The sequence below is a fragment of the Lepidothrix coronata genome, unplaced genomic scaffold, assembly GCF_001604755.1.
Source record: "Lepidothrix coronata isolate B3197 unplaced genomic scaffold, Lepidothrix_coronata-1.0 Scaffold64, whole genome shotgun sequence".
Classification (NCBI taxonomy): Eukaryota; Metazoa; Chordata; class Aves; order Passeriformes; family Pipridae; genus Lepidothrix; species Lepidothrix coronata.
This window is the reverse complement of record NW_016690244.1, coordinates 818,200-844,691: the sequence shown is the minus strand read 5'-3', so window position 1 is coordinate 844,691 and position 26,492 is coordinate 818,200. Positions and strand designations below refer to the sequence as shown.

At 39.6% G+C, this 26,492-nt stretch overlaps 1 protein-coding gene across 3 annotated transcripts in view; it reads right to left on the bottom strand.

Moving 5' to 3' along the window:
• Window positions 1–3,793: 3,793 nt before the first annotated feature.
• The window catches only part of LRRC3B (leucine rich repeat containing 3B), a 47,133-nt gene continuing 24,434 nt past the window's right edge, over window positions 3,794–26,492 (bottom strand). For all 3 annotated transcript variants that reach the window (XM_017818056.1, XM_017818057.1, XM_017818058.1), the window contains exon 2: window positions 3,794–6,023. In XM_017818056.1, the coding sequence (XP_017673545.1) occupies window positions 5,081–5,860 (780 nt within the window). In that variant the 5' untranslated portion in view covers window positions 5,861–6,023 and the 3' untranslated portion in view covers window positions 3,794–5,080. The remainder of the gene's footprint in view (window positions 6,024–26,492) is intronic.

The following is a 26,492-nucleotide window of genomic DNA, read 5'->3' as shown; positions in this document are numbered from 1 at the left end:
CTCTTCTTCTACAATCACCTACAGCAGCACCTCAGACAGAATAAGAGAAGCATAGACTTGTGAGCCTTTCCTAGGGAAACCATCCCTGCTTCCTGGGATGAGTAGAGACCTTCCTTGTTAAGAATTGTATCTACATAATGTTAGTATTGTTAAATGCTAACAATCTAGATTTCTGAGAATTTGTGGAGTCCTACCTTTGAATTTTTCTTCTCTACAGTACCCTGTACTTCATCATTTAAATGCATGCTCTCTACAAAAAGTATTTTAAGGAAAACCCAACACCCCTTGCCTAACACTGTCTAATCAGAACTGCTCTGTCGTCTGTTGCAAGAAACAGAGATCAGACTTCCTGAAGTTACCTTTTGTGTACTGCTCCAGTTATTATCTTATGGCGTCTCACCCCCATGCTTGGGGATTTTAGATGTCTTCCCCTATGGAAACAACCTCATATCCTTCATGATCTTATCGTCTTTCTCCACACAGTGATTCAGATATAAGTTCATCTTACTTGAAGACAAGGAGAACCCGAACCGAACCCAATGCTCCAGATGTGGGTTCATCACAGATTTTATTCAGTGGTTTATTATGCCATTCCACCATGATGTTTGACTATTTCCCTCCTAATAATTTCGGTGCTTGTCATTGAAGAGCTTCCCATTGTGCCTCCAAAATGTTTTTTCCATTTGATTATAGCCAATTTAGAGAATATCCTTGGGTTCATAGCTACGGATGTGCCATCTGCAGTACTTTGTAGTTATTCAAACCAAATCCAACCTTCATTTTATCATCACCTGCCAACACAGAAATGTGAGAACCTTCTGTATTTCTTCACAGTTAACTGTATGTTGGACTGCCCTCCATAACTGTTTATAATCCACAAATGTTATCAGCTCCTTTTTCCACACCACCCAGAAGTACACTGCACAGCATTGGTCCTATTCTGAGACCTTTGAGACACCTTCTCAGGAATTTCAGTAACCATTCTCCTTCAAGAAAATGGACAATTTCTTACTAACTCATAGGATGACTTTTTCCCCTTCTCACATGCTAGCCTAGTTTCTTTCAGAACATTTGTCCTGTCTATCCACAGTGCTCCTTAATACCCAATTAACTCTTGGCCCTTGCTTAAGTGGGACTTCTGTTTCTGATTTGCTTAGAAAAAAAAAATGTTCCCATTTGTTTCGGCCATACTATGACTTTACATCCAACCTTACTAGAATTCATATTCTGTTTGCCTTTTCTGGATTTCCCTCTTACAATTAAAAGAATATGTTTTTAACTCATGAAAATCTCATTTACTCTTGTTTAGTTTAGCTCTTTTTCCAGGTGTGGAAGTCAAGGAACACCCTTTTTAAAATTCTGAGACTCCACTGCACATCTAAACATGCTGCAAGACTCCATGACACCTTCAAGCATTTAAGTCTCCAGCTGTTCCTTTTACTTTCTTGTTTTGCTTCTTAATACTTACAATTTAACAAGCTGAAAAACAATGTGGTAGATTTTCTGCATGGCATCTCTTTAATGAACTAGGGTTCTATTCTCTTCTTTCGTCCCTGGGAAGATGAGAACCTGGATCACCACACTTTCTGTCCTTACTCAGCCTCTGAAATTTATGGCAATTGCAATGCAAAATCTTACTATTATGAAGACTTGAAAACACAATGTCTGTTAACAATGAAGATATCTGTATCTAATTCTGTACCAAGCTAAGAGCAAAACAAAAACATGAAGTCTGAGCCTAAATACACACAGATCAAATGCCCTATCACAGATCTTACAGATCATAATAACACTAGAAAATTAACAGAAAAATCACCATTAGTTTTAAGAAAAAAATCAAGCTTGAGAGAGTTATCATTAACCATTTTGAAACAAGAGAAGTTTTTTTTAAGAAAATCGGGGTAGAGAAATTAATGACATGTAAGTTATTAAGCCCCAGCTCTACATTTCCTGAATTATCTTAATTGAAAACAAAAATAAAAATTCACTGTGTTATGTATGTCCTTCATTTTCTGTCACATGCTATCTCCTGTGAATAAGGAAACATCAATTTCCTCTCATCTGTATTTACATGCTAAGGTATCATAGCAAAAAATACAGCAATTTACTCATTTGTGAGCAAAACTGTTTTTGTAAATAACTCCTTGAAGTGTTAAACTTTATCAAACTTTAAAAATTTGTGCCATTGACTTCAAAGGGCAGAGTGTAGGCTTTTCTCCAGGGTAGTTTTGGACAGAAAGGTGTGTAGTAAATGTGAAAAAAACATGCATCTTTTCATACTAAAAGTTTTTATCTTTCTATTCTGTTTCTTTTCAATGAAATAAAGAGATATAGCCCAAATATTTGAGCTGACAAGAAAACTTGCATTGTCAGGTCCACATAGCTGAGGAAGAGTGATTTAACTAATTTTTTCTCATTAGCTAAATTCAGCTTGATGAGTTTGTATCTACTGGTTGTCCGAGTATTGCCTTGATTCTCACACTTTAAAAAAGAGATTTCAGTACAGTTTTCAAAGGAAAACTTTTGTGAGGAGAGATGTTTGATAGAGATCAATTAAAGAAAATCAGTAGACCTGGAGAACTGACTGGAAACAATCCTTACAAAACATTTCTACAGAGTAATGCTTAACTTGGTTTAAATGAATTTTGGTCTGGATTTAAAGATGCAGAGTCAGAAATTCAGCTTGGCTAAATCTATACCAGCTCCAGATGCTGTCTGGAGATCAAGTAATAAAATGGAAAACCAGAAAAACTAAAGATACATTCTTTACATTTTTGTCAGTCAGGTTTGGGAAGAGGGGTTCTTTTTTAAAATGTTGCTTGAAATATAATTTTTAAAACCTGCAAGTGTTTTTAAAGTGTTTTAGGACCATCCAGAATTTTGTAGATGTTGCTGTTTAAATAATTTTGTCCAAATTTTGTGTAGAAATTTCTGCATTCAGCTGTGAATAAACACTGAATTCTTGATTATATTAGTACCTCCAGCTCAGTTCCTTCTTTTAGCTAGTCCCCCCTGCTTTTTCCAAAAGTAGCATACTAGCTGGATCCTAAATATCACTTGGGGAACACGGTGATAGAAACTAAACCAATTTTATTCTGAAGGAAATTTTAGAGAAATTAGAAGAATTACATCAGGAACAAATTTGGCTCAGCCTATACAGAGGCACTACACATCCCATTCAGTAGGGTTTTTTATATTGTCAGTACAGTATAATATTTTATATGCTCTCTTCAGAATCACATGTGTATTTAACCCTACTGCTTTTGGCTCCTGAAGGAGTCTATGCAGAGCTTGGGGGGTTGGGGTATATAGCCAGATAGAGCTTGGAAAAATTAAAGTATAAAATGCTAACTAAGGAGGATGTGTAATCAACAGTCTCCTCATCTTAGAAAATAAAATTTTTACTTAAGGGAGGTAGTTTCAGGAACAGAAATATCAGACAGCAGATATTTCCCAGACAGACTGTGCCCTTTACAAACATTAACACTCTCTTGATTTGCCAAAAACTGTTCATGGAGATAAAGCAGTGCAAACAGCTAAGTTGGTCACAAGAACTCAGGTAGGACTTAGCCTACAAAGATTACATAAAAGGTTGACTCTATGCATATTGAAAAAAAAATCGTCTTCTTTTTCCTGCTCTCTGACTTGCTTTGAAACAGATTTTAGCTATTCTTTTAACAATGTTCTGAAAGAAATAAGATAAACAAGCTTGTGCCCTCTAAAATATAAAAGAGTATAACTGTAACAGAAATAACAGATAATCTAATTGGAGAAATGATTCCAGAGTTTTTTCTTAATTTTTAAGGCTGTTTTTTAATACTTGTTCTAGCAAAGCAGCATTTTATATATTTTTTTATCCACCCTTCCATAATACACATTCCAATGTCAGTTAGACGGGACCTAGAGGGACCCAGAGACAAGCATCATTTTATTATGGTAATAAAGAACAAGACAAATACATTCTTGAGAATTTGTTCCCTTTGAAAACTTTATCTATGAAAAAAAAATCATATTTTTAAAGACAGCAGAGATTTAAAATATCCATTTCATATGCAACACTGAGTTTAACTGCATGTGGGCTTTATATCTTCCCAAATGTTTAGTCACGAAATCATACAAAAACACGGATTTCCTATCACACAACAGAATATGTCTAGCCTATATATTAATTTATTTCCTTCATTTTTTAAAAAAAGGTTATACCCTAAAAAATAAAGTCACTTTTAGTTATGAACAGATTATATACAGATTAAAAAAACCCAGGTTTATTAGGTTTTATTTTAATCATCACTACTGGTAATCCAGTTTGAACAGTATACTAAGTTTGCTCTTGTCTTCTTGCTGTACTCCCCAGTGCTGAGGACAGTCGCATGAAGCTCACACAAGGCAGTAAGCAGGTGTAAGATGAAAATCCACCACATTCCCCCAACTTACCTCTCTTTGACATCCTGAAATGCAGCTCCTTTATGTTTTCTCCTCCTCAGCACTGCCTAAATGCCCTCTGAGGTCTTAACCAAGCATCAGTCCCTTACACTCGGAGTCAGAGCATTCTGCTCTCCTCACCCATTCTGCGCCCCTCTCCCATCTTGGTGGGCAGACCCCCAGACAGGCTACCATTCACCAGCTTTTCACTTTGCACCCATGAGTGAGAAGTGCCCTTCAGGGACCCTCCACTCCTGGACCTCTTCATCATCATTCCTCTGAAGAAACCAAGTGTGCTCTGGCACTGCACAGGTTTCTGATCAATAAATTACTCTGCTTTACATGGTTCAAATTTAAGCTTTTATTTGGTTTTTAAATTAAAAAAATAAATTTCGTTATTAAATAGTGGAATGGGTCTAAACTAATGTTTACATATTAATTCACTTGTTTTAGGATACCACCAGAGAAATAATTGAAGTATACCACCCAGACAAAACTTTCTGTTAGAAAGCTCAACAGTGGCGTAATTCAGTTAAACAGGAAAAAAAAACAACCCCTAAAGTCTTAATGTTTACAATGAACATTAGAAGTAAACCTCTGGTTTTAGCGTCATCCAATTCTAGTTCTCATCACAAAGGCAGTCATTGTATTCAGGATACTATACCACAGTGCTAATGTCATCAGCTTCATCTGGTTTCTTTTGCCTGCTTGGCAGGGATTTCAAGTACTCAAGGTGCCTCCTTGCATCCTCCTGATTCTGTCGGACGTAATAAACTACATAGGAGATCACCATGGTGAACCAGCCAAACATGGTGACCAGCATGGCGTAATCAGTAGTCTTTTTAGGAAGGTTGCAGAGGTCAGCATCATTGGCAGCGTTGAGGAATGGTCTCCCTGCATGTTCATCCAGCACAGAAGTCTTGCAGATGACGTTGTTGGCTGTCTCATGGTTGGAGGTCATGCTCCGCAATACCTGCTGCAGTGTGCAGTCACAGTGCCAGGGATTGTTTGCAATCCTGGCTCTGGCCTTTAAGTTGTTGAAAGCGTTTTTGTGCACGCTTTTAATCCGGTTGTCAGACAAATCCAGAGTCTGCAAGGTTTCTGCCACCCCCTTAAAGGCGTGTTCATCTATAAACTCAATCCCATTGTTTGATAAATCGAGGACTCTCAGTTGGTGCAAGTTCTTAAAAATTTCATTGGGGATAGATGTTATCTGATTGGAGTCCAAATAAAGTAAGACTGTTTCTGGAGGAAGATCTCTGGGTATTTCCTTGAGGTTTGCATTGCTACAGTTGACATTCAGACCTCCAGAGGGGGAACAGGCGCAGCCTTTTGGGCACATACTGGCAGAATGAAAGCACAGTATCATGAGGACAAAGCTTTGTAAGAGCAGACACATGGAGAGGGAACGAGTTAACCACAGGTCTACCAAATGCATGCTGGGGTGTCAGCATAATCACATGACCATTTCTCATTCAGCCAACTATGGTGGAAAAAGGTTCGGCAAAGCTGAAACGTGGCTCCATTTTCTTCCGTGGGTTTAGTAAAAAACAACTAGCACATGGGCTTCCTCATGGTCAGTGCTCTTCTTAGAAGCATGCCTACAGAGAGGAAGGAAAAAAAGTTCTTTATACTATAAACTCCAACCCTAACTTTGTTTTCATAAAAAGAAAACAGAAATAAAGTGAAATGCAACACTAAATAAATGAGCTATTATCTCAGGTAACTCCTATTAGCATTAATCTGAGTTTAGTGCATATATCCCCTGGACATTTTTAAGAGGATAGACTGCACTTACTACAAATTGCACAGGTTTGGTCTTTAATACTTATTAGAGAAGGCACTGGTTCATTTTTATCATAGATTTTTCTAAAACAGGTATAAAACTAAATTGCATTTTCCCTTCCTGAAGTAGAAGATGCATTAATAGGAGCCAGAAGTTGTATCCCCAGAAACAGTGACAGGTAAGTGAGGAATTTGTGGTGGTTAATGTGAACTTATCTCAAAATAATTTATGCTATTGTAAATCCAAATCAAAATACTTTAGCAACAAAATATTTTTACTATACCAAGGAACAAAAATTAGGCAAACCAAATGCTGCTGTGAGACACCACAAACATCCACCATCTCCTTGTTTCTCTTCCCCCCTCCTTTGCTTCTGCTTTCGAATGCTGGACTTCCTGTACTTTCCAGCATTTTGTGAGACCCATAGACATAATTTCTACTTCCAGTTATCTTGAAAAATTTATTTGCATTTAACATAGAGAAAAAGAAACAGAACAACTGCCAAAAATTCACATACCCCACTTCCAAACCAAATAAAACTCACACAAATCTATGTACGAGCCAAACACAAAAATATCTTATTTGTGGCATATATTTTGCTAATGGAACATATAAAAAATATTATTTCTGTTCCTCTCCTCTCAAGCTAGCCTAAAAATAGTAAACATCCAGAAGCTTTTCCATTTTCTCCTTTAATTGGAACACAAACACAGAAGTCTGAAATGCTGACCTATATGGTTTCAAACACAACCTTTTCCCCCACCCCTATTATGGTAAACTATGAATTTCTAACGACAACAGGTCCATTTGTTTTCATGTACATGCCCTCTGTCTTTGTAGAAGCTCAGATATTTGCAGCCTTCAGGTTGTATTTACATACAAATGAATTATGTTTTTTTCCAAATCCACATTGTAGTCCACTAAACAAGAAAATCCCTGCAGGGAGGATATGTATGATTTTACACGAAAAAGAAGAAATTGCATTGCAATCATTTTTTGCTTGCAGAATTGACATACCAACTGCAGTTTCTGGCACATTGCAGTAATATGGATCAGATGTTTCATGCAGAATTTCAAACCCATAGCTCAAGTTTTATTTAATCCTTTTTGCTGAGGCACAGTATTCAGTAACCCCACAGGAAAAAACATACAAAACAACTCAAACCCATCTTAATAGCATGTACATTATGCGTGGTTACTTCATTGCTCAGGAATGACAAAAGCTCAGCACACACTCACTGCAACTACTGCAGAGAGTAGTGTATTACTATTAATCCTCAATTTACCTATTGTTCAAGTCAGAGATTGCCCAAGAACCTAAACAGAAAGTTACACTTGGACTCCATAAAACTTCTACTTTAAAACTAAAAAGATTGTAGCAATGAGAAGTTGTGAAGTTAACCTTGGAAATGTGAAACCATTAAGAAGGGAAGTAAGCAGAGCATGAAAAGCTCCTTTTGAGGAGAGAGAGGTGAGGTAGCACCTCCCCAGTTGATGGAGTCCTTCATGACCTCTGTGGAAGAAACGAGGTTAATGTGAAAGAACCCCACTGCAGTGGGTTCATCCTTTCCATTTCTCCCTTTGGCCCTTTGGTCGCTGCAGTGCCTGGTCTTCAGACCAGACAGAAATCTGCTATAGAAGGAGACAAGTTCCAGAAGTTGTTTTTTCCCAGCCTGCCCAAAAGCGCTAAGTACTTGCTAAAATGTGAAGCCCATTTGGAGGCCAAGCTGGAGCTGGCAGCTGCTCCCCCCAGCATTCCAAGCTGGCGTTCTGCTTCTCCCTCCAGCAGCCCTGGGTGTTGCAGCAAAATGGCCCATCCCCTGGAGATACAGACACCTATTGTCTTCTCCCTTCATGTTTACATGTCTCACTACTGGGCTGCACCAAAAGAGTACATAAGTGGTCCAGCTCTTCGCCACAGAACGAGCATCATCTCATCACCTACTACTCATACACAGTGGCTTCCCACTACCAACACCGGAGTCCTACTGCTGGAATAGACGGGGGTGAAAGAGACAAGACCTGAAGTAGTCTCAGATGCTTAATTTTGTAGAAGCATAATCATACTGTTGTCACCAGAGTGTGACAATTGAATAACATATTTGCTCCATTACAGGCTAAAAAATCCTGCCAACCTGGAATTAGGGCATAGACCCTGCTGAGTCTTCCACAGTGCAGTTGCACCACCGAAGATCATGTATCAAAGAGGCCCCAAGAACCAAAGACAATGTGGAACATCTTCATCCGACTGAAGACAAATGAAACTATTTAATGTAATAATGGGTTTAGAGTGGAAGTAGTAGGATCATTACAGACTAAGCAGGAAAATGTTTAATGAAGCAATGCCTCTTCAAAAGACATAACCAAGTAAATGGATACAGAGAGGGAAAAAGCTCCCAATGTTTTAAGTTGTTAGAAAGAGAAAATACAAATTTAAACCCATAATGAACAACCCAGTCAACAAAACTTAGCTGAACAAGAACAAAGATCAGCAAATTCTCAGTAAATTAACTGGAAGAAATACAACAGGACTGAGCATCAGTGAGGGTAAACAGAGCTTTGTTTGCTTCCATAATCAGAATATCTGATCAAAGGGATATCTGAGGTCTGGGTCTCAACAATAAACTTACTGCAAGAACTTTCTTTACTCCTTATCATTGCAAGAAGTGAAAAGAAAACTAGGATCTACACATTTCTAATGCCAATAGGAATATTTATGGGTTCTTGAACATCCATCTAATTTCATCTGCTTGGAATACAAAAAAATAAAGAAGGTAGCAAAATCAGAACTAACACAAGAGATAGAAACACTAAGGACTACAGAGAAAGGGATGAAAGACACGGAATTAAAATAAATACATGAATTAATTATAAATCTGCAAATAAAGAACAAAATCAAAACTAAATTAAAAAGTAAACAAAGGCACAGGGAAGTGACAGCAATCCAATGAGCACTGGTAGCAGCATGTTATAAAAAGGTTTTTTGTGTACATTTCTAAAATATAAATACAAACAAAGAAAACCTAACATACAACTCAAATATTGCAGGGCAATAAAACTGGAGACAGACGATTGCACAAAAGAGTTCTTTGCAGTCTTGCAATTTAAATGGGTTTTCAAGCTTTACTCTTCTCATGCTCCCCCAGGACCATTCACTCAATACAAACATCCAAAAGCGTGGAATGTACAAATCCTGAAATCCTCAGGGAAAGCACACTGCTTTTAATACATAGTGAGATTTCTACTGAGCTTCAGGTTTCAGGCACTTTACGGCAAAAAAGGTGCAGAGACTGTATCTTAGCACCCGAATGCAATATTGATAAATTATCTGTTTGATTTATAACTTCTCCCCAAAAGAAACTAATGATGTAAAGAATAAAGAAACATTAGTGCCTCCAACTACCAACATGGAAAAAGGGCCCACAGACTTAGCCAAGTCACAGAGACGGTCCAGGAACAAGACTGCCTGCAATATTAATTTATATTTTGTCTTCAGGGCAAGATATAGGAGGAAAGGAAATCTGACAACTATCACACAGAACAGCCTAAAAATGACACAGACTGAGACTTTTTGTTGTTTAGGACAATACTAAGACAACAAAAGATGCATAAAAAAAGAATCAAACATATATATAGTTAAAGATGCCTGACCAGGGGAAGAGGTTTCTACTATGGTGTAGAGACTTTCAGAATCCACATGGTATCTTTCGTCATTACCAAGTACTCACACATGTATGAGTAGTTCCTTATTGGTCCTCCCTCCACACGTCCCATGCCTCCATAAAAAGTGAGAGTAGAGGAGCTGCCGACCCTTGCACTTAAGGGCCAGCCACTGCTGTCAGAGGATTCAAAAGCATAGACTAAAATCAACTTTAAGAGGTATTCTGCCTATAGTATTTTGAGTACACACACACAACCCCTCAGTCATCAGGTGAAATCAGCAGAGCCACTTCTTGATGACACTCTTCCTGGAAATTTTTATCTTCCAGATGCGAAAGAGGGATTTACTCCCTGCTGTTCATGAGATGCCCTCTCCAGATATTGTGTATCTACATTTCAGTAGGGTCCTTCAAAGATTCCTTTCTAGCACTACAAAAATTACCTCTGACAACCAAATACCTTTGTTCAAGTCACTCCAACAGGACAACACTTCCACTTAGAATTTCACCTGAATTCTCAGATAGTTTCAGGTGAATTCCCAAATATTTCTGTTGAGGAAAGATCATGAACACCACCCTTTTCCTGACAGCTGTTCATCAAAATGTTAAAGACAAAACCATGATCCAATGTATTTAAATAACTTTATGGGTTGATTCCTGTTGTAAATCACAGAATGAGGGCCACAAATTAAGTCTGTAAAACAGGATCACACATGTACACACCAATGTAACACTGGGATCCTGAGGGAAGCAGTGAGGGCACAAGAACAAGGCAAGCTTATGGAGTCAAGTCTGGGGCAACAGTATGAGAGTGAGAACATAGCTGGCAGCCACTTATAGAATTTTATTTGGCTTCTAGGGTCAGAAGGTCTGGCTACAAAGGGTTTTCACTGTTGATCTCTTATGTTGAGTGATATTTCCATCTCATGCATGATCACTGGTGCAGATCCCATAAGGTAAATTATGCCTTCACTGGCAATTGAGCAACTACACCATCCTCTTGCATGTGCAAAAAAAAAAGAGCTGCACATGTCTCACTGTGAAGGAAATGAAGGGATAGCAACTCCATTTTTTGTATCAATAATGTAAGGTACTAGAATAACGTCTCCTCTTAAAAGCTGCATCCCCTGATGAAAAAGATTGCATCTGTTACTCCAGCAATGTCGAAGGGGTCACAGCTAACTACTGATGCTCAGCATCTGCACACACAGTTTGTACTTAAAGTTACTTGAAGGCACCATGATTAGAGAGGAATTTCTTGTTACTGTAGCTTATGTGCTCAAAGGAGCAGGCAAGATCACAAGAGGTAAAAGGAAGAAGCCAACAGATCAACCACAGGGGGTGGGCTGTTGGCTGCATCATGACTGTACTCAATCTGTCTGGTCTGTCACTTTTCAACCACCAGAAAAATTGGAAAAAAATATGTACAGCTCAGCTTCCCAAGAACAGGGATCGTAGGGGATGATGCACAATTCACCTGCCTAGGCTCACCATGCTTCTGATGATGTACAGCTACAAAACTTAAATGACCTGTTACTAACTTAAGGTACAGTACCCAGAGAAGTCCTCATTTGGAAATGGATGCCAAATGGCACCGCAGAGCTTCACACTCCTTGGAATCACAAGAGTCCACAACAAACATCAATTTCCTCAGTCAATACCAAAGGAATCCCTGGGAACAACTGCTGGCCCTCCACACCAGGCATGTACTGCACATGGCGAGGTGCCTCCCATCCTCCTCACATATAGCCCATACAACTCACATATGAATCTATAGACTGCTCCCATTTCTGTGGGCAGCAATACTGCCTTCAAAGGAAACACTCAGCTCCCAGTAAGCCTTCAAGAGATCCCTGAAAAAAATAGCTCAACTTTTCAAACCTGGTCTAAGTAAAGTCCTCCCCTTCAGAGTAACAACTGTCTTGTGTGCCAGCATCGGAAGTCCAGGAAATAAGACTCTTACAGGGCTCTCTTTTTAGACATCCTTTACAGCAAACTTGCACTTTGAATAAATATTAAAATTTTATAACTAAAAATCCATTAAAAGATCATTGTTTTATCTGACTTCTAGAAAATTACTGAGATGTTTTATAGTTTTGAAAGACCTGACATTATTATAACTTTTTTCCCCCTCTTTAAGACATTTACTATGTTGGTTTATAGAAAAGATGCTCATTGATAAATCTAGTTTCCTATTCTCTATTAAAACAGGCCTTAACTTTGCCATATTGAATATTTTTGGTTTACATCAGGTTTAACAAAGTACCCACTGAAGTAGAAAATACTCCCTTTTTTAATACATTGTTTTCCTTGAGTTCTGCTTCTTTTAATGCCAGTCTGCTTGTTACATATAATAATAATGGTCAGTCTTCGCGAGTGAAGATTTGGGAAAGGTCATTAACCCTTCGAGCCTGCGCAGTGGATTTTTTAGGTGAGACACAGTGTGCGCTGAACTGAGCCCACCCTTTAATCCTGAGGTTCATCTGCCGGGGCCAAGCAAGCTTGGACAGTGGCAGTGAGGGTCTCAGAACATAGGTTTGTTTAGAGTGACCTTCTCTTAGATGGATTGCCTTACAGGGCTAACGAGTTCCATCTGCCCGGGGGCTGGGAATCGAACCCGGGTCGCAGCGGTGAGAGTCCTGCACCCTAACCACTAGACCACTAGAGGCTTGTTACAAAATGCACACAAGTACCTGCCTTGTTATCCACATCCACAAAGAGCAATTTTTTTTTTCCCATTGTGATAAAATGCCATCTACTACTTTATCTCTAAAAAAATTCCGTTGCAATTAGTATTGACAAGACAGCCATAAGCTGGAGACTATAAGCTAAAGTTAATGGGTGATTATCCTACCTGAAAAGTCCAGTTTGCTAGAGGACTAAGGACAGGACAATTTTACCTAAACCCAAAGAAAGAGATTTGCCACCACTACTCCCTAACAATTACTAATGGCATATTTATGACAGAGAACATATCTACAGAAATAACTATTTATATACATACTACCCTTAATCAATCTTACACTATTGGTAAGTACAGACCTTCTAGTAAGCTACACGCTGGGCTTCCCTGTGCACCTGTGTGCCATACTTGAGAACAGCAGAACCTCTGGAGGCGAACAGAATCACATTGGGAAAAAAACCTTCATGAAATCCTGCCTGGCTCCACTAACATCTGCAGGCTGAATTGGCCCAAACTTTTTTAAAAACCAAGAGGATTGATGCAAAAATGCTGAGCCTCCTCCTTTCATATCTTACTCTAAATTCTGTTTCAAGATTTAGATGATGGCTAAATGTGACAGAATCAAAATAATAAAAACTAAAATATTGAAAAAAAAAGAAGTTTTGTTTTGGTTTTTTTTCTACTTCCCTATGGACATATGATAAGACTACACCATGGTAATGTGACAGGCTGAGTGGGTATTGAGCTGGAAAATGATGATACTTACAAGTTGGAGCTGCACAGGAGCAGCAGGACCCGAAGGAGAATGCAGAAGCCCCTTCTGATCTCTGTGCTGTCTGTGCACTACAGAACAACAAATTTCATGGTACCAAGTAAATTCCTTCAAACAAACAATACAATTTTTCAAAACAATACCACTTGTGTTCTGTCAGCACACCACAGCTAAGGGCAATCTCACTAGCTGCACAGACAGACACTGAGTCAGGCAACTCAACCTTCTCCATGGCTCCAGGACTACATGAGGAAATTTAATTTAGCAGATGAAACAAGAATCTCGTTTCAAGTCTCAGGACAACCTCTGTCTTTCATGCCTCTCTCCCTGTCACTCCTCAAATGTGTTGGCAGCTTCAAAGCTCAGCTACCTTGAAGGTAGGCAGTTAAAATGCTATAAAGCACCACACCAGAGAGATGCCACGAGCTGCTTGCAAGGTGCCAGGTGATTTAAATTCCCAGAAGAAAGTCTCCAGCAGTGAAAGATTCTCACGATTGCACAATATGGCAAGATGAAATCCTAAAGAAGTAAGAAGAGAAATTAATAGAAGCCAACAGCAAATGAGGTGGGGGAAAAAAGGAGTGCAAAAGATCACCAATTCTATGAATAATTGAAATGTCATGATTAATCAGTGTAAGCCTGAACTTCAATTGCATAATGGATTCATTATCTAATGAAACACCAAATGTACTCAAACTATAATATTCTCCCCAAAGATAGAACTCAGAATGCCAGTTGACATTTTGTTCCCAAAAAACCTCCAGTATAGACATCTATGTATGTATAACTGTTCAGGCAAGACACTTCCAGTTGCAGAAGAAAACTGTATAGGTAAAATTTTATAGATCCTAAGCTATGAATGCCCTCTCTTAACAGTCACAGAGTAATAAAATGGTTGAGGAGAGCCAAATGAACATTTTAAGCTATAATTACTTTCTGATTGTGAGATCACTGAATTTATCATTCCTTATTACAGATTAACAGCTTAATTATACTGTGTGGGCAAATGAATCAGCACTTTAAGACTGATGTGTTGAGTTCATGCTAAAGAATGTATTTGACTTTTCTCCGTTTTCACATCAAGTCAGGAATTATTTCATAACTCTCAGCTGATAAATACTTGTGTGAAGCTTAGCAGATATAATAACAGATCAATGACAGGAAAGTATTACCAATCATCTCCTAACTTTCCTATGATGTTTTGCTCTTGGAAGTCTTCTGTGGCAACACGTTTCTTGGAATGAAATTTTATATACTTGCTGGAAATGAAAGAAACAGCTGTAGGGGATGCTCTTAGGCCTAACAAAGACTGAATCACTTGCTTTTAAAAAGTGACACCTACTTTTCCCACTTATCTCTTGCACCCTCTTCATATGATGTAGACTACAAAACGCTCCAGTCCCTTCCCTGAGCAATACAACCTGATGGGAAATATAAACAACATTTTGTATGCAAATCCATGCCACTTGAAAAAGTAAAGAAAACATTACATACATTTATGGTGCGTATGTAGCGGCAACATTAAGTTAAAAATGAAAGGTGTAAGATGTAAGAGACGTCATAATCTTCAACATCATTTATCACTATATTTGGGAGAAATTGTCTTGGCAACCTATAGAAGAATGCACTCAAACTGGCTCAAAATATGCCAGTTACTTCTCAGCAAACGTATCTGCAAAATGATTTTTTTATCACTATATAAGAACATGAAGAACTACATTACAGATGCTAAGGAAAATGCTCCAACACATGCAAATGACTACTTGTGAAGAGTTCTCCAAAGTCACGTAATTTGTTTCTAGATTAATTATTAGTGTGCATTAAAGCAAAAAACATTTTTAAGAGTTTGGGATTATATTCTATCAAGTCTCAGTCACATTTTCTGAGACAACATCAACAAGCATTCTGTTTAGCAAGAAAACTCTTTCCAGTAGCAGCTGAGTCAATCCTCCATATGATCTATACTAGAAAAAAAATATACTCTGAAAGCTTAAAATAACCTGAACTGGAAATACTTTGTCTTCCTTGGGTAGAGAGACCCAGACTAAAGTCTGTTCTGAAGACTGGTTATGAACAGAATACCTAGGCACCTTTCATGATTGCAGTAGGTTTTCAATAAATCTGATATAATCCAAGGGAAAATGTTTTCAATGCAAAATGGCAATTTCACAATATTTGCTGATTTATTTTTCTCCCATATTATAAAAAAACATGATTGAAGTGAAACAGACAAGCGCCCAGTTGGAGCAATACCCTGACTTTATTCAGTAGCTAATGATGGATGTTCCTTCAACTTAATTCTCCAGTATCAGAACAGAGAAAATGCTGTCTTGATCTCAAGTTAATGACACTGATCACCTCAATGATTACCAGCATAATCAGTGGCAAGTCTTGCAATTCAGTCTTCATAACTGCATCTGGTGACTGCAGATGGTGTCCTTGTCCAACTGAAAAATCTCATTCTTATTTTGCAAAGTGTAAATCTAACCTGTGGTAACAAAAGCTTATCAGAAGCAGACAGGCCTTTAAGGAACCACCTTGCAAAGACAAGATTCAGATCACCTACATGCCTTTCTTCCACTTTTAGGGGTGTTTATTTGGTTCTGTGTACTGTGATCTTCAGTCTCATTTGAGGTTCATCCAAATGTTCCTGCAACTTAGTAGGCAGAGAGAAGTTGTAATTAGGCTGGGGAAGCTGTGCTGATAATAAAGTCAGCAAGGCAGAAATAACCATGCAAACCTGAAGGGACCGTTCAGCAAGGAACATGCTAGTGGCTTCGTAGAGTTGACAATCATTGCGCAAAGCAGCCAGCAAGACAGCTGCTGGCAGCAGATACCTGGGCACTGGGGAATCCTAGAAGAGATGTGTTACAGACTCCAAAGTAAGACAAGGGAGGAGGAGAATGAAGCAGAGCATGACTGAAAGTTGCTTTTTCCAGGTGACCCTCTGTCACAGAGTAGGTTCCCAGGAACTGCAATGAGACATATTTCTTGGGTTAGACAGCTTAAAAGGAAATATAGATGTGAGCAGAGGAAGTGCCCCAGTGGCAGTTTAGCATCCAGCTTCACGAACTTACTTTTCAAGTGGGATTTAGATTAACCCATCGTGTTAAACCCCAGGAAACCAAGGCTGTTTCTCTCCGTGCACAATTGCCCAGTGACACAAACACAGAGCAATAATCCACGGCACAAGAAATTTTCAAGGAAAGAAGCTGGTAGAAGCTACTACTAAAATGAAGCAACCTGATTAATATACACAAGATAAGACTACAAAGAAAAAGAACATACTTCCAGAGCAATTACTCTTTACGAAAAAATATTAAAGGGGTTGAAAAAACCCCAGAAGATAAATTAGCAAAAGGGGACAGCAGTTAAAATAGAGTACCTCAGCAGTTATTAATTCAGCTCCTTGTGCTTTGAAATATGCTAGCTGTATAATAACAGGACCTTTAAGAGGCATGCAGAAGTAGAGTAACTCATTTAGAAAAATGCAAGAAAAACCAAATGTGTAACTGCATATAAAAGAAACCAAAAAAGTTTGAAACTTCCAATTAAAAGCTGTAAACTTAAACACCACAAAACCACAATCTCCTATTAAAGAAACTAAAATTCTGAGTTATCAATGCATTTCAGAAAATAGCAAAAGAGAGAGCAAGTATGGAATAATTATGAGATCAATAGGCAATTAAGCAACTTCAAAAGATATTTAAGTGGCCTTCCAGAATCTGGACACACTGAGCTAACTACAAGCCACTTGAGCTTGCCAAAGAAACTGGCTGATCAGTGACGCTGGTTTTGCTGTGTCAATGGTTATCAGACCTGCACACTGCCACTTGCATAGCTGAGAGAGCAAAGAGTACATCTACAACACACAAACACACAATGTACTTCCCATTTCTCACCAAAGGTGTCAAGCAAAGGTATCATAAATGTTTACTGTACCAAGCCACCCAGCACTAAAACCACATCCTCACTTTTAATACTTTAATCCATGAGCATGCTCCAAATAACTGTAATTTCTTTTTTATCAGCTTGCCAAAAAAACTTACCTTTTTTTTCTTTTCTTTCTGTCACTGAATGCCATAATACTGGGCTAATAATAGATTTTCTTTCTATATTTAGATATCATTATATCCCTAAAAGCTCAACATGTGGGAGACTAAAATAGTCAGATACAGGGCTCTTGTACTATGACAGTAACATTACCAGGTTCCCAGCAGGATCTGATTTTAGCTCTGCTGGCTGCTACTGTCATTAGAAGCTGAGGAAAAGACTAGCCCAAGCAACCTCTGTAGCCGTGCTTCAGATGAGGATCCCCCAAGCAAGTGAAATCTAGCAGTGTAAAGCTTCAATGCCATCTTGTGCTGGCAGCATTTCCCTAATTAAGAGTTTAAGGTCAGATGGAGCCGTTAGATCATCTAATCTGACCCCCTGCCTACTACATGACGTATCATTTTACCCAGTAAACCTCACATTGAGCCCAGTAATTTAGGTCAGACTGAAGCATGTCAGAACTGAGGAGACTGCTGTGTGCCAAGGCAGTAACTTCTGTACCCACTGTTCTTGCACCATCCTGTATCTTCATCCACCATAACAATTAAACTATTCCAGCAGATGTACCTGCTCCACCAGGATCTAGACATCAAGCAAGAGCCTCTGTTTTCAAAAGACAAGCTATACTGAAAGATAATGTTACACAGTTCATCATAAACACTTACATGTCTCCAAATCAAAGTTAGAAAAACTGGCTATTTTTTAATGTGCTGGTGAGTTACATCAGGCCCTCAACTGCCATTAAAGGACTTTGCAAATTACATGTGTTACATCTAAACAACAATCAGCACATTTTCATTTTGAAATAACTACTCTGGAGCATCCCCAAGGCTTACTAGGAAGTCAGGTAATTTATTTATTATTTCTTTTAACCACAGAGTACTTTTCCAAACTCATAAAAAAACTCGCTGTGTAAGTTCCTCTTCTGAGGACATAAGATGATAGCAAGTTGTTATTACAGCTTGATGTAGCAGACTGAAATCCTTTAAGGGTTCTCTAACCCTTACTCAGCAAAAATCTTTAGCCTGCTTGCAGTTCAGCAGCTTGGTGAGAGGTAAGCCTTCAATTGTTTATCAAGACTTGCTAAATAAAAGGAACAGTTCTAAAGAAAAAAAAATCTGCATTTTTCAGTGGAAATAAACACTAGTCTTTATCAGACATGAAATTTAGCTGCTCAAGAAAACCAAAACCAAGGCACATCTGCTTGATACTGAGTCCACAGAGATTTTCCAGTCAGTCAGTCATTTTACCCAAGGAGAAAAGAAAGCGAGAGCCAAAAGAAAGTATTGCAATGGCTGCCTCCAAGATGAGAACAAATCGTTGAGGTCATATTTATTCTAAAGCAAAAGAGGTCTTTATCAGCTGCACTAGAGCACGACAGGAAGAGACTAAAACTCGGTTCAATAAAACCCTTATTTTAAAGAGAAGAATACACCAGCTCTTTATGTGTCCCCTCTGAGGTTATACAGACAAGTTGACTTTGGCAGAGCTAGCTGATACAAAAAGCAAGAGTTGTGAATGAAAAAAAAATCTTGATTAGCTGGGCAATGATCCAATAAGCAAGACACTGGAGGCTGCAAGTTCACAGCCGAAGAAGCTCAGGTAGAAATAATTTATAGCAAATTAAGTTAGGTCATGATAATGAAATTTAAAGACATGTGGGACATGATTTATTTTACTAAGGCTTGTTGGAAAGTGAAAACCAAGCAGTGCTAACAGGAGGGCTAATTTAACTCTGGTCACAGTTGGTACTGGCACTAGCATAAACTTAACTTGACATACTTGGAATGAGAAAGAGAATACAAGAATAGGATTTTTAAAAAAAAAATGTTAACACCATTTTTCCAAATTGCAGAGGAAAGCAGGGCAAATTCAGTCCTCTGAATCACTGCTGCTTGTTTCCCAATTTTAAAACATCCTGGCATGCAGCCCTCAGTGGCAAACGCGGTGGAAATACCTGATCACAAGCATTGGGAAGGGATAGAAACCAACACCTGCACTGCAAAGCCGCTGCCATCAAGAAGCAGGAGGGAGAATGGAAAAACCTAATGGGAGAAGGTCTAATAAGAGGTACAGCCCCCTTGCAGGTCACTAGAAAGTGGCAGCGATGGCAGAAGGGATGCTGCCATCTTTGAGGACTTCGCAAGTTACCTCAACAGGTTATCCCGTGGCAGCCTGGGCTTTGGCTTCATTTGGCAACAGATGCAGTGCCATTATGTCCTCAACTGTCCCTCCTGCCACCCATGTTTCTCATGCTATGAAAAACACCAGGTGAAGGGGAAAAAAGAAAGAGCCACTTTAAAATGGATGAAGGCAGCAGTTTGCAGAAGGGGGAGAGAGAGAGTAATGAAAAAGTGTTAATATTAAAGTAATAAAGCTTGTGGCCATTTTTCAGTCTGAAATGCACAACACCATAAAACAATGCTTAAAGGCACTCACTTCTGTTCCAAACCACCTGCACGCTCAGGCACCCTGCTATTAGCACAGAAGTTGTTTACTACCAGTCTCATTTCAGTCTAACTCCAGGAGAGCCATAAAGCTGAATTTTTTCACTCAGTACAAGGCCCCAAGTGGCCCCAGGTCTTCTTTGGTATGCCAAGCCTCACTGTGTCACCTGCAATCCCTGCCCAGTCACTAACCCACTCATTTCAAACAAAACGTATAAAAGTTAAATCAGAGCAAAGGGAATCTGTGCCTGGAGCACGGCACACATAAACTCTCCTTCTCCCCTTCTTCTCCTCCAGTTCCTGAAGCAACAGCTACTCTCAGAGAGGTCTCTATTAAGCACAACTATGATGTCTGCCAGTAAGTGTCAGTTGTGTCCTACGCTTCCCCAAAATGGTCTGGGCATTGGTAGGTAAAATGAGACTTCTATTTCCTCTCCTAAAACAATTGTTCCAAGAAAAAAAAAGGAGAAGTAATGAAATATAATGGCAAAGTAAATAAATAATGGATATTGCTCTGAAATTAAGACAAATTTTTACCTGCTTGTTTTGTTTGTCACTTGCCTCTTTTTTCTTTTTTTTTTTTTTTTTTCCTTTTTTTTTTTTTTTTTTTTTTTTTGGGGGGGGGGGGGGGCGGTGGTGGTGTTTGTTTCTTTGGTTGCTTTTTTGTTTGCCCCAAACAAAAGCATATGAATTCAAAGCCACTCACTCACTTTTTGCCTCCATCAGAAACAAACCTTAGGATTTAGGAGCTTTTTATAGAGATAGCCCAGGTACAGTGAAAGTCTTTGTCTCACTGGCAAGACTACTAATTCAAGGACTAGAAGACAGGAACGTTCAAGGCTGTCAGAAAAGCCTGTGGAATTGCAGGGAGAGCAAAGAAGAAGGAGAATCAGAAATTACATCTGTGCTCTCACTGTGAAGGGAGGAAGCCAGATGTGGGAGTTTCACATGAGAGGCCACATTGGCTCATAAGCTGATGGGTGAGCTCCTTACAACCTGGAGCCCAGTGAAATTGCCTAGCCTTAACCAATTCTATAAATTATACCATCTTTCTGGGAGTTACATGACAAACCATGAAACTGCCCACCATCAGCAGCATCAACCTCCTATTGATAGAAACCTCCTATAAGGTAGAAAGAGACGGACTGCTGTGGCCACCAAACCACACAGTGGTATAGTCTTTCCCCATACTTACACATCTTCACAGCAAGAGAGAAAATAATGAAAAGCACCTTGTTAACTGCCCTCCTCCTTTCAAAGGCACCTTTACCTCTTTCATGCACTCAAATCTCACATCTGAATACAAGTCAAGAGTCCAGGACACCCGAAGAAGTCCAAATGGCCTATGCAACATTGTTACCAAGCCCCAGACTACATACCATGAAGAGTGGCAAAACAAAGAGTAAAACAAACTGTATCACTTGAGAGCAGAATTTTCAAATCCTTTTCCTCATGCTTCCCATCACAGGAAGCATTATGTTACTCATTCTCCTTTCCTTAGTTGCCATAGATGCAGTGCCACAGTGCTGCGGCAACAAGCATCCACCTCCATAAGCTGGTTCACATCTGAGCACTCCCTTCTTGCTTTCAGTCAGGCAAAGGTATTCTCCAGTTCCATTCTGCCCCATCTCACTGGACAGTGAGGATAACAGACTAGTTCATGCACAACAAAACAGATTAAACTTTTGTAATGAAGGGCTGCTATACAGTTTCAGTGCCACTTGTCCTGGTCCAAAGACAGTTTGCCTGCATCCCAGACGGATGCTTCCTGAAAATAACAGATTTTCCACCTCTTCCAGCTGCAAGGAGAAGCCTATCCTTGTAATCCTACATTTCAAACCTTGCATCCTTTGCTAGCCTGAGGAGCAGCCCAGTGTTAAACCTCGGTCAACGCAGTGCTGTCAACCCATATTCAAGCTGCTCCATGATAGATGAGAGAGCTGCGTAAGCAGTAGGTGTTTACATGGCAATAACCATATGTTACTGATCCACCAGAGCTCTCACGGTGCTCTGTGCTCAAAAGTGTCTCACCAGAGCACAAAAGAGAGAGACACTCATAACCATGTCATCAGTAGTCCCCTCATACTGTCACCACAGTGGACGTGTCTTCATCAACAGGACTGCAGCAGACCTCAGCCCCATGCCTGCACCATCCTGTTCAGTCCTCAGCTTCTTGCTACTGCCTCATTGCTGCTTTCAAAACATCAGAAGACTGTTAGTAAAGACAGGAAAAAGAAACTACGTTTGCAAAAACCATTGGATGTTATCCACTGGATGTTATGGAGACGGGGCACAAGGAGCTGTCTCTCTAGCATGAAAGCATACAGTCACAGCTCTAGGGGGAACACTACTCAGTAATGAACTCTGAGGTTAAAACCACTTTTTCCCATGATCATCCAAAGAGTGTCCAAGGCACCTCGTGAAAGGAAGGCTAGAGTGAGTGACATGCACCACATTGAGTGTGAAGAGAGAAATAGAGGTAGTCTCCTGACTTTCAGCCCTGAAAAGTCACTTCACCTGCTTTCCTTTTCATTAAGATATACAACCTTTCCTATCTCTTTCCACTGAAAAACTGTCATCTTGCAAACAACCATTCTAGAATTCTTTGGAGTTGCACACTAAAATGTACTTTGGCAAGCACCTCTGCGAACAGGAAGAAATGAGCAAGTCTATCATCAACCCAAAAGGTGAGTTACAACTTCAACTACAATATTAACCCATCAGATCATCATTTTGTATTATGATGTTGCTTTCACAATTGTATAAAAAACTTCATTAAGAATGAGCAATTAATTCTCCATACATGGTCTTAGCATATGCCTTAATAAGGCAATCATTTATTCATAACCAAAGAAATACGAGATTTCTCTTAGAATCAATGTTAGCAGTAAGATGAGAGAAAAAAGATTCTCTTTATAACCTGCAAATAATTATTTTATTTAAAGTCAATCAAGTATTTCCCAGGCAAAATTCTATTTCCTACCTTTACTCATTAAAATAGGGCATGACTCAAAGTTGGATGGTGGATGAAGAAAAAAAGCGTAAAAATAATTTAATATTGCTCCCTAAACAGTGGCATTCTTTAAGTAATTTCTTATTTCTGGTGCATTTTTCACAGCATTTGTATCAAATGCATTACTAAAACTTTAATGGATATTTTAAGGTTATTGGGACATACATATTTTCATCTTGGATTCTATGAAAACCATTTTTATAAAATATTACTTTTCAAAACCTTGAAAAACTTTTTAAAAATTGTATAAACCATTATACAATATGAAAATTTTCAATCAAAAATACAAAATTTAAATAATGTTGGCATTTTTCTGTCTTTCTAAAAAGATCATATTTTTTCTTCAGCAGTTCTATCACTTGGAGCTTTCCCAGTCAGCTCTCTTCAAAACTAAGAGAAGGTGCTTCTTTGGTGCACTAAAGGTTACAGCCCTTTATGAACAGGTGAAAAAAGTGGCCCCACTGAATGCAGCTTGGCTGGGCTCACACTCAAGGTCTTAGTAATGATCTGAAGCAGAAGGTCAGATGGTTGTGGTGAGATCAGACAACATGCTCTTCAGACAAGACACCTAACATGGGGTATGTTATGAATGGTCTACTGTGAACAGACACACACATTGCAACTCTGACTTAACAAGATGTGATGACAACAGAAGATATGCTGAGGAAAATAAATGACCTTTTTTGTGTAACAGTGCCAGCAGAAAGCAGCCCAAAAGTTGGTACAGCTACTCTTGGGAATAATTACTGCAACCCCTGTAGCCTCCAACTAGTTTTAAGGCGGTACCAAAGTTCCCATGCAGAGCCGTTCTCACTTGCGTGCAGGATGAGGAGCAACTCTGGTAGACCCCCATGTGATGCTATGCTGAGTCCTCAGTGCTGTGCAACCCCCAGAGAGTCACTGGCTCTTCAAGGAACCCTAAGAAATGGAAAGGCTTTTAAAAAGTTATAACCTACTTAAAGCTGGCTGAGCCATGCTAGAAAGGTAGATGAACACTGACAAAGATGGGTGGCTCCTCAGCTCTGTCTCCATTCAGTGGGGATGTCCAGTGTCTCTCTGGAGGGCAGGGCTGACTAATCTATGCTCCCCACCTATGGTTCAGTAGGAAAGGGATGATCTGTGCTTTGCACCCCCATAAGTGGTGAGATACTTAAGCTGTGGCTGGGCTTGGAGCTCAGAAGAAGCCAGGAGACAGAATCCTGCCTCCCACTGATGGTTGCACCTGAGAGGCACCATCTTCACTTTTTTTCCTTTCTTTATTTTACCCCATTTGACAACTGCACATAAGCACTTGAAGATTAGAACTGTTACAGCCCTGAAAGCTTAAAGCAATCTTGCTCGGGCACAGACGACAGCTCTCGATAGCAACATGAATGTGACTGCAGACTAATTCACCTTCTTGTTCTGACACATGAAAACCATCTCTGAAATCACAGCACTGTCTGTAGTCACTCCTGTTACACGTCTCTGCGCAGTCAGTACTCAGCCATGCCAACACACAAGAGAAGCACACAGAAAAATCTTTCACCTTTTTGGTAAATTCATATTGCTTTGTGCAACAGAATTTTTCTTTTTCAGTGTAACCACGGAAAGATATTAATAGTTTAGCTCTAAATACAGGTCTATCAATAGAGTCTAAATTTACTTAATACACACATTCTGCACAGAACTGGTTTGTGTTTAAAGCACATCAGATAGTTAGAAGGACAGACTACTATCAGAAAAAAGGCTATCAATTTAAAAGCTATTTATTCCTTCAATATTCTATTCTCAGAAATCCCAGGCCCCTGCAACCAGTGATAAAGTCTGGAGCCATAAAGACTTGCCATCAGCAGAGGAGGATCCAGCTAAGGGACATTTAAACAAACTGGACATACACAAGCCCATCGATCCAGAGGGATGCATCCACGACTGCTAAGGGAGTTGGCTGATGTTAATGGGAGACTATTCTCAACTGCCTTTGAAAGATCATGGGGGTCAGAGGAAACTCTCGAGGACTGCATGAAAGCCAGTCCTATTTTCAGGAAAGAGGATCCCATAAAATAGAGGCAGGTCAGTTTCACCTCCAACCTTGGGAAGGTGATAAGCAAATAAATCTGGGAACAATTTCTTTAACATATGGAATAAAATTAAATGATTGGGAGTAGTCACCATGGATTTATGAAGGCAGAAATCACATCTGACCAACCTGATAGTTTTCTGCAATGAGATGCCTGGCTCGTCTCACTGAGATGAGAGAGAAGTGGATGTTATTTATCTTGACTTCAGCAAAGTTCTTGATGCTGTCTCCCATAACATCCTCATTGACAGACTGATGAAGTACAGACTAAATGAGTAAATACTGAGGTGGACAGAAAATTGGCTGAACTGCTTGGCTCAAAAGCCTGTGCACAGCAGCACAAAGTCCAGCTAGAGGCTACTCATTAGTGGAGTACTCCAGGGGTCAGTACTGGAGCCAACAGCTTTTAACATTTTCACGATCCACCTAGAGGATGGGAGAGAGTCCCCAGCAAGCTGGCTGATAATACAAAACTGGGAGGAGCAGTTGATACACCAGGTGGGTGTGCTGCCATCCAGAAGGACCTGAACTGGCTGGAGAAACATGCTGACAGGAACCTCATGAAGTTCAACAAAGGGGAATTCCAAGTCCTGCACCTGAGTATGGATAACTCCACGCACTACTGCATGTTGGGGCCTGTCCAACTGGAAAGCAGGTTGGCAGAAAAGGACATAAGGTCCTGACAGACTCAAAGTTGAACATAAGCCAGAATGGTACCTTTGGGGCAAGGTACCATTGGGCTGCATTAGAGAGATCATTGCCAGCAGGCTAAGGACGGTGATCCACCCCCTTTACTCAGCCTTGGTAAGACAGCTCTGCAGAGCTGGGGCTAGTCCTGGGCTTGATGTTCCATGAGAAACATGGACTGAAACAAGTCACCTCCTACTGTGAGTCGTCCTCTACTGTGAGGGTGGTCAAACCTGGAACAGACTACCCAGAAAGGTTGTGGCATCTCCAACTAGGCCTGCTGGACAGCAGGTTCTAAGCAACTTGGTCCAGGTGACCCTGCTTGAGCACAGGAGTGGACTAAGCAATCTCAAGAGATGCCTTCCAGCCTCAGCCATTCCATGATTATTTCCAATCAGGTTCAACAAAATAGCTGAAAGAACGACAATTCAAGAAGAAAATACTTGAAAGCAGCATAACTTAAGACAGAGGTAAATCTAGGCTTTGCAGCATAACTTTTAAATCCTACCGAAGTACATTTTTATTTCCTGTTCATGTTACACATGGCTGGACAATCTGTGTTGTCTGTCAAGAGTAGATGCACTTCATGGGGTTCTTCACTTGCAACAGGGAATTATAAACACACCCCAAAACAGAATTCGGCTGTAAATATGGGGAAAGCTATACCACTGTATGGTTTGGTGGCCGCAGCAGTGCATCTCTCTCTACCCTATTAGTCAATAGGAGGTTAATGCTGCTGCTGGTGGGCAGTTTCCACTATGACTACAGTAGGTAAACAGATCCAATTACAGATGTTCTGTTTTAAAAAAAATAATTCTAAGACACAGTGTAAAACAGTAATTGAAATTATGCTCCTTTCCACAAGAACAATGCTTCCTAAGAAATGGTTATATTAGCAAAGTAACACTGAA